This window comes from Phaethon lepturus, unplaced genomic scaffold, assembly GCF_000687285.1.
Source record: "Phaethon lepturus isolate BGI_N335 unplaced genomic scaffold, ASM68728v1 scaffold21435, whole genome shotgun sequence".
Classification (NCBI taxonomy): Eukaryota; Metazoa; Chordata; class Aves; order Phaethontiformes; family Phaethontidae; genus Phaethon; species Phaethon lepturus.
This window is the reverse complement of record NW_010542956.1, coordinates 1,933-13,722: the sequence shown is the minus strand read 5'-3', so window position 1 is coordinate 13,722 and position 11,790 is coordinate 1,933. Positions and strand designations below refer to the sequence as shown.

Sequence of the window (11,790 nt, the reverse complement as noted above, 5' to 3'; positions counted from 1 at the left end):
TGAATGAAGAAATACTCAGAAATTAGTGGAATAGTTGAAGAACAAATATATAGACATATGTTTGTGTGAATCTTTTGAACAGTGTGGCAGTAAAAATAGTATTTACAAAATAGGAATAGACTGAAAAACCAATCCTCCTCAAAGTCTAAGTAAATTAACTGTGTAAATACTGTAGAATAAAATGTTCTGCAGTCCAAAAGGAAGAGGAGCTATCAACATAATCAGATTCCCACTGCTGAAGGATCAGTATGTACATATGCCAACGACTATGTAGCTTATGAGAATGGACAACAATCTTCAAAATAGTTTTTAGTCCCTCGGATTTGAAACAATTGAAGCACCCTATTTTTTAAGCTACAAGTACGTAAAATCTGGCAAGTAAAAACTCTCTACCTTGGTTGTTTAGACAGCAGGATTAAGATCACTGTTACGGCCAGCCCACATGCTCCAAAGACAACAACTAAGAACCATGGAAATTCAATTTCTGAAACAACAGAACAAAAACATGTTAGCAGGAATCTGCATCTCTGTTGCATCTTTGATTTATACCTCCTCTTCCACTGCCTGAGGATTTGAAAGTGGTAAAAACTGATAGAATTTTTGGTTACTTAAACGTGAAAGTTATGTGTTAAGCAGAAATAAAAATACCCTTTTGGTCTCAATAGTTTCCCTGCTGTGTTTGTGAGTCCACTAAGACTCCTTGTAAAAACAGACCGAGTTTTTAAATATAAACAAGATCTTAGTACAGACAATGTATGTAGCAAAACCAGCCATGAGGAACATTCTGCCTGCTTGGAACGTACTACTAGTAGTCCTGATGGCATATAACGCCACAGACCATGTTACTGCTTGTTTGCCCATGTTGAGAGAACATTATTAATAGCGTACTAAATCATAGGCAAATTATTCTTCTCTCACAGAATCTAAAATATGGTGGCGTCAAAAACCATACTACTCCTCTTTCTAAAGGCCAAACATTAATTATGTTGTGAACCATCAACTTAAAAAAAATTAATTCTCCCTTTAATTACCTTGCGGGGGGCTACAAGGAATTTAGATCATTGAGAAATACAATTTGGTAGAAATGAAGAACCATACTGATAAATGAAATGTTTCCTCTTTTAAATACTGGCAATTCCCTTATACTTAAGCTGACAATGTAGAATACAAAGTATAGAGGAATTTAATCTGGCTGTCTTACATTCTTCTTATTTGTTCCCAATTTTAAGTTTTCCATGTAAACCTCACTCATTTTTTTGGTCCAAGGAATACTGGACAGAAAGCTTTAGAATTCTATACATGAACTTAAATATACGTACTTTTGGGAAAAAAAAAAAAAAATTCAGGTACCAGTTTTAGCCCTGTGCTCCCAGCTTAGATTTTGACTGACATGTTTTCAGGAATGAGTAAAGTTTTACCAGGATATGTCTGTGTTAGACAGGTCCCTATTTTAATGGAGAACCAGTAACTCCTTGTTATGTCAGTGAGACCTGCGAATGTCCAGCTTCTTCAAAAAGTTAGAATACTGCATTTGAACTTAACTACTTTAGATTTTTAATACACAGGGAATTTAAATTTTAATTCTGTGTTCCTAAAGGTGATTTACAAAACAAGCAAGAATAAATTCTGAGTCCAATCAGATCACTGCTGCTGTGTGAGATGTACGGATACAGATCAACTTGCAGAATCTGCAACTTTCAGTGACTGAAGAAAACTGTGCTTGTAGAATGGCCTTAGATTTTCATAGTATTTTAGTTTTGTTCATATGAAAACCTTGACATCTTAATGCAGTTGGTGTTAATAAAATAATGCCACATGTCCGTAGCATTATCTGTTCATATAAATTATGAATGAAAACTAGTAATACAAAGAGTTAAAAAGGGGAATCTAGCAAGATTTTGAAAGATAAGAGTTATGGGTGTTTTTATTTAGCATCTTCACTAATAATCTGGAAAATGAAGTGAAGCAGCTTGGTAAAATAATTTGCTGAAGAGCTCGTATTTTGAAGAGTTAATTTAGTAGTTTAGACCTGAGAATGCTTTACGAAAAGGCACTGTCTCATTGTTTTAATAGAAAAAAGTGTGGTCCTCAATGACTGTTTCTTCTGTCTTTAATAGCACTTTAAAAACAAGTACAAGATAGAAGCAAGAATCGGAAAAACACTCACTGTCCTTGATAGTATCGGGCAGATCAGAAAAGCATATCATTCTGATAACAAACTTAGGTAGCGGTGTAACACTAATAGAAATGACAATTCTTCTCTTCACTACCAGAGTGCTCATTTTAGATGATGAAGTATGAGATTTAACTGTATTTTAGGCTCTATAAGATGTGCAACAGTGGTTCTTAAAGCTATCTGTATTTTTGCTCTCTGATGAGCTGTGAAACAGCCTTGCTGATTTTAGTTCTGAACTTTTATATGGAACTTGCACATTCTCAATCTCACCAAATGATTTTCCTGTAGCAGGTAGAATTATTCAAGCATATAACATTAATGGTAAGGAGAAAAAAAACACCCCCACCACCGAAAAGACAAAAAGACAGCATGGTTATAAAAACACTTCACTGCACTTTGCTTATTTACCTTCAGCACAATGAACAAATTCAATGCCTGTTTGAGAAAAAGATACATAAAGGATTTCACTGAACTCCCCAAATTTTTCGGAGGTACGTTGTCTTGATCGGACTCGTATCTCATAATCTCTTCCCATCTTCAGAGAGTATAGTGGAACCACTGTTGAGAGCCGTGGTTCTAACTGTAAAGACAGAAGGACTGTGATTTATTTGTTTGAGTTGTACTGGGAATTTTACACTGCTTCTTGATTTCAGACATGAACATTTCAAGGTGCTTTTGCTACTTGGAACTGTAAGAATACCATGAGAAGAGTTCAGAGAAAATTCACACCATTTACTTTTGACTTACTAGCCATGAGGCTTTGCCGTGATTCAGTGGACCAAAAGCGGAGAATCCAAGCTCCCTGTAAATACAGTCAGTGAAGAAAGGCAGCTGCCCCCAGTTATATGCCATAAGTAGGTGATGTGAACACCTCTTACTGATCTTATCAAGTTGTAAATCCTTTTTACCATTACAACACAATGTTATTGACTTTACAATGCCAAAAACCTTGTTAAAATAACATGGGAGCCTTAAAACTAGTTAAAGGCCTTCAAACCAGATGTATTGCATCTTACAAATGTATTTATTTGGGGAACACTACATAGGTCCCAAAATCTTCAACTATATTTAAAATGTGATAATGGAGACTCTCTGAGAGCTGGCATCAGATTGTCGGTCTTGAGACTTCTATATTACTAACTGCAATATACTTAAATACTGCCACATGTCAAACAATGTAGGAAGTCACATTAGAGGTCCTCATATGTGAAATCTCTCTCTTCTTCTATTACTCCTCTAAGAATATGTATTTTAGCTCCAACAGCCCAACAAAAGTATACAAAAATAAGGAAAATGTGCTCAAAATAGAAATCCATGTGGCAGATGTTATATTCTACTTTTACTTCACTATTAAGGATGATCATGACAAAACTCATCATGGGCTAAGAATTAAAACACCTAGGAAACAGCAGCCATTGGGAATTTGAAGGAAGCTTCAACAATACAATTGTTATCATCATTGTAGACGCATAATCTAAACTTGAGACACATTCTGTTGCTAGCTACAATCTGTGGTATTCTCTGAGTCTGGTGGCTCCAGACTCAAGTGTTCTGAGAACCAGTCAGTCATATTTTGGAGAAGGCAGTGACTCCAGACAGACTGCTTTTCCCTGCTAGTGGCTGAGCACAAGATCGTGGAGAACCATTGCTCTACACCACAAAGGCTTTTTCACATGTGAAGACTATCCAGCTGGAAAGTGTTGGTAATGGAATACAATATATACTAGTCCAGTTTACTTATTTTGTGCTACGAAGCCACAAAGAAATAGTACACTAAAGTTTTATAGGTAGGTGTTTTTTGTTGGTTGTTTTTTTTTTCTTTTTTCTGAGACAATTAGTGGAGATTCTTAGGGATGCTGGACCACCTAAAATTCTATGTACCCCAAATAATGGTGGCACTTGGAAAAAGCAGTATGCAAGCTAAATTACAGTGCTGAAAAATATGAGGTAAAATTACTGTAGCTGTGTACCTGAAATTGCCCAAGAGTTGCTAAAGAACAGATTATTGATTAATGGGCAGGATGCCTCTAGTCCATCAATCAACTAACAAAACTTTACGTAAGACACCTGGATGGAGCAAGATGTATAGACTGGGGAGTTTCAGCATGAACTGAATAGCATTTGTCATATAGATTAAACCAATTAAAAGCTATATGAGACAGACATGATAAGAGACAACTAATAAAAATGCAGGACAACACAGAACAAAATCCTTTAAAGTATGTGGAGGGGAGCTTGGAACCAGACCGCTGGGCTGCTGGACTTACTGCAGGCTGTTCAGTCAGTGCACACAGAGTGATGCTTGTGACTGCCGTGCTAAAGAAAGGTGTGACAAACCCGCTGTCACGCTGCGCTGTGTGACTGCGCTGCCTGCGTGAGTCTGGCCCTGCAAGAGGGGGTTAACACAGACCGGGACGGGGGCAACAGAGACAGAGGCTGGCCCAAGCAGGACAGGCAACATGGCAACCAAGGCAATGGCTTTTACAGAAAAATGGTGAAAACTGGGAGTTGGGCAGTACCAGGGAAAGGTTCAGAGGTACCCTGGGTAGGCACAGCACAGGGCTGGGCACCCACACAACACATGGAGATATTACATCCAGTGCAGTGTAGGGAGATGAGTTTTGCATCCCTCGAACCAGTAAGCCCTGTATCTCAGCCACAGTGCTGTACCGACAGTGATGGTGTTCAGCTCTGGAGTTGGTACTCCATGCTGCCCTGCCCTAAGCGCACTTCACTGCAGTGTGAAATGGACCTTTTCCAGCAAAAATTCAGCAAGATAACAGGAGCCAGCAGAGTCCAGCCCTCTTCACTGAGGACTGAGCTGTGATCACCAATTTCATCCCATGTCAGGTGGATCTGGGCCTGGGTTGTTTGTGGTTTTTTTAGTGAGTCAAAAGATCAGGCCAATCTAAAATACAATAAATAACTGAAGGAAAATTAGTTTTTCAAGATTCCCTATCACACATACGTTTTTAGGCACTTCACAGGCAGATACTTCACTATGAAGTCACCATTCTTCACAATTGCTCAGATGATGTGTGTTTTCGCATCTTGTTTGAAAAACACAGCAGCCTTACAGGGTCTGTTTAGCTATTGCTAGGCATGACTAGGAAGCTTGCACAGACATAAGAGGGGACAGAATTCTAGTCTAGCAAATGTAATGGGCAACACTTCCGAGACAGGAGGGTAGAATTTTAAAAAGATACCCAGCAAGGAGCTAGTAACAATGATGAATTTTTTTCAAACTGTGAGCCAGTTTACATTTGGCTCTGTCTCCTGAACACCTGCTATGTGAGGGTGGGGATTTTATTGGTTTTTTAAGTTTCTCAGAAAATAATTTTGATCCTCTTATCACTATAACTTACTGTTACAATATTTGCTAATTAATGTTTTAGTCCTCTTTAGTTATCTATTTTCAATTAGTAAATGGATTGAAAAAAATGAATGCTATATGTTAAAAATCAAACAGGTTCATCCCAAAACATCCAAAAAAATTACAGACAAGTCTCAGTAACAGGGAGGCTTAGTACAATTTAAATACTATAAATTAATTTTTGTATCAGTTTTCTGAATCAGTTGTATGTAAAACCTTATGGTATACTTAAGCAGCCAACAATTATCCTTTGTGTAAAAAACTACTAATAACAGTATAACTAGACCTTTATCTCTTTACTGCTTCAACACTCATTCCAGAAGATATTTGTAGCAAACAATGCAAAGAATGAAATCATTGCTCCAATGCTGTTATTCAGAGATTTGCTATTGTCTTAGGCCAGATCAAGTTCTTGTTCAGAAATTTCTCTTTTGTGCTCTGATAGTGTTTCAGGGAGTTATGCCGCATTTGTGCTTTTAAGCTGAAAGGCTCAATAACATACAATATATACAGCTGCAGTACAACATAATCTATAGTACTGTTTTGCTTCAGGCAAGTATAGTATTCAGCAATTCCTTATCTATTTTCTGAAAGAAGAAACACTGATCTTCAAACCGTTGCTCTCCGGAGAATAACTATTCTCAAGGCATGCTGGAGTTATTGATGGTACTGGAGCAAGAACAAAGCTTTATTAGGGTATTTATGCAATTGATACCTAAAGGCTGATAAAAAATCAAAAATGTGCCTTTTTAAAGAGATACCTGCATTGCCACCTGCTTTTGTAAACCCTATAAATATTCTGCAGATTTTCAGGTTCTTAAGGAGTATCAATTTACTACCTAAACTTAACTCATTTTGTAGGCTTTAAAATGTAAAGGCTGGACAGTAAGTATACCTTAAACCAGTATAGAGAGAAATTCAGACAAATATTAGGAAAAAGTTATAGACATTATAGGCCTGTTGCGCTGTAGAATTACTAATAAGGAGTAGGATAAACAGAGAATGTTAATATTGAGAAGGATCAGAAGTGAGGAGGGGTCCAAGGTCTTTCACAGATGAAGGCAAGCAAACCAGTTTGACTGTGTTTCAATTGGTAAATTTGCCTTTTGTAGATTAAGACAAATTCATAACAGTATTATCTGCTTTCCTTTTGTCAGTTACCTCAGTTCATATTAATAAGAAAGCAAAGGAAGGGCTCTGAAATGATGTTCTTATTGCACTGAACTGGTATTCAGGAAGACTTCTCCATATGCAAATATGCCACAATGCACTGGCACTTAGCCTGTGCATTCATGTAAGCTGAGTACAATTTCTTCCCTGTAATAGGAAAACTAACTACATGAGAAGTTAAATGATTTAAAAAAAGCAAACTTAGAAGATTTGGGGTATTTTATATTGTCATGGACTATCCATATAGTCACAATTCCCCATTGCTGTTTGGTATGAAAACTGTATGTCTATCTATATTGCGTTATTTTTATTTGCTTATTGTATCAAATTTCAAATGATAACTCAAAGCTTTTTTTTTTTTTTTCATCTACTGAAATGACAATTATAAACATTAGAACTTTACAGATACCCTGCAGGATCTGGACTGACATGATGACATTTTCCAAGCAAAATATTCCTGTTCCAACTACAAGAAATACCATGCACTGTTTCAAATAGCTAATTGTTTAGGAAAACAATAGAGAAATATTTTATCCTTGAAAACACTTGTATATATCTGACTATTGCTATGCTTTCTAATCTAATACAGAGATTTCAGGGTTAATATTATCCTGCATGCCAACTGTCTTGACACATAAAGTTACAATGTTTGCTAGAAAACTTCAGAAGAATATGGGTATATTTTTTAAGACTTAAGGTATCATCTAATCGGCAATTACAAACCTGTTGCTTTTCATCGTAGTACAAAAGTGTTAGGGACAGAACAGGCCTGCACTGTGCTATGATTATTGTATAATAAATATTTGCTTCATACCTCCTTCCATTTTGTCTCGTTAACTTCTTTGTACTGCAATTCATACTCCAGAGTAATCCATCCCTTCTGAACATCTGCTGTTGGTGGTGGATCCCATCTTACTTGAATATCCCCATGGATCCCAGTTTGACTAGTATTTAGCAGAGTCCAGTTAAGGTGGACAGGGGGATCAGGTAGTACTGTTTAAACAGAGTATTTGGAATAAAACAGCCAGTTTTCAATGTGAAATGATTATTCTTATTACACACTGTTAAATGACTTCAGGGCTAAAGATGCTACTAACCACATATTTGCTGATTAAAATCCAAACCTATGAGTCAATGACAAAGTCACTACAAGTCTGGTAACAAGAAGACACCCTGCCATTGGCAGTAGACATGGTCTGCATAAATCTCACCTGAGTGACTAATAAAGAAGACTAAGAATATATTAGCTATTACTCTACATTTCCCAATAGCAGCTTATAAAACACTGGGACATAAACAATTCTCCATCAAAATTTAAATTTAGAGTTCTCACTACAAATATAAACAATAATTGGAGTAATACAGAAAGATAAATTAAGTATTTAGTAACTAATATAGAAGTAAATTGAAAAACTATGGTATCTGAAAAATTAATGTAATTTTGCTCAGCTGAAGAAAAGACAGCAGTGGGCATCCTAGTCATTTGCAGGAGTAAATTAATTGCATATACATACACCACCACTCTCAACAAGCAATAACATCCGCAAAGTCCCAGACAGTCATAATTAATACTGTAATAAATATAAATTCTAGCTTAGAAATGCTAAACATCCAGATTCTATAGATTAGTTTTGATTCAGGAACAAAAAACTGTTTGGTTCCAGAACATTGCAGAATCAAGATTTTAATGCCATTCTTGCTCGCACTGAACAAGATTATGTAGCATCATTAGAAAGGGCTCAGAGTGACAGCAAAGGCAAGCTCATCTGCACACATTTGAGAGACAACCGGTATTCAGAAAGAGAAACCACCTATTTGCTTTTATTTTTTAGCTTTCTTCCAATCTGGGCAATATTTTCTGGTGTGGATCACATTACATATGTTACAAGACCAAATCCCTTGCCATGCATCATAATTTTTAGAAACCAACCTTTCTGAGAGGGAAAATTTAAATTCAGTATGAGTACTACGAAAGCTATAGCATCACACCCATTATGATATATAGAGGTAAAATGCATAATGGAAGCATACCTATTTCATCAACGCTGAAACATTTTTCATCAAATACTTCATCTTTATTGGCAAGCTTAACACAATACGGTATCCAAATAGAGGTGTAGGACGTGTTGAAATAACAGCTATTTTCTCCTGCAGTGACATAATCAGGGCATTCTTTCCAGTCTTCATCATTCCTAGAATGACAACAAAAATGTAATGTACATGAAAGAGAGATTTATAGATCTTACAAAGTACAAATTATAAATATTACAAGACGCATTTTTGATTAGTCATAACTTTTATGGAAGTGAGAAAAACATGTCAATATTGACTGTGATTTACAATGAAACCAAACCACTACCCAAGCAACCTGCATGAATGATTTTAGGTTCTCATGCACTGTTAGTGGCATTTCTATGCTTTGGATGTTGCTTCCAAAAGACCAGACAGCACATCTTGCTGTGCTGGGAGGTGCTAATGACTACCAGCAAGCACAAACTTAGGTAAATTTGATTTCATTTTAGCAACTGTTGTCCAGGAGAAGTTAAATTGCGGTAAGGTGCCCAGCTACATAATGAGGTCTGAAACAGTGCAAGCCAGTCCTTAGGGCAGATCAGTACTGCACCACCTGCAAAGCCAAGGACAAGGGAGTTCGGTGCCCTGGGGAGCTGAACTGGGGTGTAGGCACTGGAGCATTGATCGCTCAGGCAAGAAAATGCCTCAGGGTGGATGCTGTAGGAGATCTGGCACAAACTGACCCAGGACTGCAAGATGTGAAGGAAGTGAAGAGAAATATAGCCGCTGTGAGTGAGGAAGGGCTAAATTCCTTGGCATATAGATTTTCTAAAACACAGGCTTGGAACTACTAGCAAGGAACCTCTTATGTTTTTCCATTCTGAATTTGTTCAAAAATTCATAAATATTCTTTGTAAACAAAAGAATTGCAGCAGGAAGTATCACATTCCTTTCATCTCTTAAAAAAGACAAACCAGCAGACTTACAAAGAGTGGCATGAACTCTCAGGCTGAGAAACTCTCCTACTTGCGTAGGGTCATTTTCATATGGCCAAGCTGAAAACAACTCAGCAGATTCAAAACCACGGAAGTCTTCAGTTAAAGCAAAATGGGAGCGACCAAATTGTTAGAAATAGTCCACAGGAAAAGTGACAGACATTTATTCAGTATTTCTGAAGTCACTTTAGAAAAACAAATCTGATAGCTAACAGATCTGCTGTTGCTGTTCTTTATCTTGATAAAGATATCTCAGCTCAAATAGAGACTGAACAGAGGTCTTTTAAAAAATTACAGTCTTGGCTTGATAAAAATATACCATAAACGTCTTTTCTTACTAAGAGCCATTGAAGCTCTACAGAAGGAGGATTAAGCTAAATCAATTATGCCAAGTGCAGCCTTCAATACTGGAGTGGGTGCTTAAGGAAGTAAAAAGGCAGATGCTACATAAATTAGTTAAGAAGCATTTCTGCCACTAAGCACTGGCCTTGTGCTTAGCTGATCAGACCAGACACTTTTCTAAAGGAAATGCTGTAGCTGTGCCAGTCAGGACTTGTAAAGTTGTACACAGTTAGATACTATGGCTTGTGTTAAGTAGGAGACTAGGTTAGATGATCAGAATTCAGTCCTGAGCCTTACATGTTGCTTGCACATTGAAACAGAAATATTTTCAATGTGGATGTTCAACACACATCTCTTATTGTCGTATTCTAATTTCTAGGACGAAGACGAAATATGTGATCTGCTCAATGTAAGTGGTACTGCTTTATCGTAGAGTTTAATTAATTTTTAAAGTTTGTACCCTCATGGTACTGAAAACTGTCAGATAAACATTTTTACTTAAATGGTGGTTTTAACTTGTATCCCTGTATTTCTGACGTCACAGAAGATTAAGTAGGAAAGCCAGCCTTGCCATTAGGCTTAAGTTTGCTAAGCAAATGTGTCATGACCAGTAGAAAGTGCCTGTAGATCAAAAAGGTTGAAACCCAGTACATTAGATGGAACAGAAGCTCATATACTCCTATTCTTGTAAACAAAAGACCTGTTTTCTGTAATAGCCATTACTGGTAATATCTATGTCCTCTTTCAGGCTAATCAGCATAACATCCTGAAAATTACAAAAGCCTAAGTGGAATCTGAATCAGAATTGAACAGGGCTCAATGAAACATAATCCCCAGTCTCAGAGCAGCCTTTTCACTGGGACATGCACATTTAATCCAAAAGCAACTGATCAATAGGAGCTTTATAAAACTTTAAAAAAAAATGTGAAAGGGTCTTGTATCCAAACTCCACATCTGTGCACAGATATAACAAATCTCACAGTTGCAAGTTAGGTTGATAAGGAATAAACTGAAGTTCCCTATTAAAAACTTTCCCAAGCCACACAGTGTTCAGTTTTGGATTCTGCAATCTGGACCTAAATTTAATAAGAATGTGTTCTTAACTGTCTGCCAAGTAATGCTTGTCACTCCAAATTGCTTAATAATAAGCAACAAATTTCAACATTGAAAAATATGCACTTAAAACACCATTTCATGCCCTTAAAAACAGTATGGCTCATATCATAGCAAAAAAATTCAACGAGCTAACAGGCATAGCAAAATATATGACTTCTCTCTCTTTTCCTCTGTCTTTTGTTCTTTCCATATTATTACCTTTTCATGTACAATAGCTGTATTGTTCCTGGAGCACTGAGATTATAAAAATTTCCGTCAGTCCAATAACATGAAAATGTCTCCAGTTCAGGTGATCTGCACTTGCTGATCTGTGGCCACTGCAAAATGTCTGTCAGGAAAAACAGCAGGGGACAGAAGGAGACACATCAAACAAATCCATAAGCCAGACTAACATCCTGTTAAAATGAAACTCAGCATTTTTAACGAATAATCAACTTTTCTTCCAATTCTTTATTGGAGGCAAGATTTAAGTTCTTGTTATGTTGCATGTATGTAGATGACCCAAATTTGAAAGATGGGTCAAGCTCCCTTTTGTGTAGTGTAGAAGTGTTAGTATCACAGCCTGACACACAGCGTGGCGACCTGCCAACCCTATAGCTGTGGTT

General features: G+C 36.9%; 1 protein-coding gene across 1 annotated transcript in view; it reads right to left on the bottom strand.

Annotated features, from left to right (window-relative positions):
* The window catches only part of GHR (growth hormone receptor), a gene marked incomplete at its 5' end in the record, with an annotated part of 15,474 nt that extends 3,961 nt beyond the window's left edge, over positions 1 to 11,513 (bottom strand). Inside the window, 5 exons of the mRNA XM_010288212.1 lie at positions 394 to 484; positions 2,585 to 2,756; positions 7,534 to 7,712; positions 8,751 to 8,911; positions 11,384 to 11,513. Of these exons, the coding sequence (XP_010286514.1) occupies positions 394 to 484; positions 2,585 to 2,756; positions 7,534 to 7,712; positions 8,751 to 8,911; positions 11,384 to 11,513 (733 nt within the window). The remainder of the gene's footprint in view (positions 1 to 393; positions 485 to 2,584; positions 2,757 to 7,533; positions 7,713 to 8,750; positions 8,912 to 11,383) is intronic.
* Positions 11,514 to 11,790: the final 277 nt, after the last annotated feature.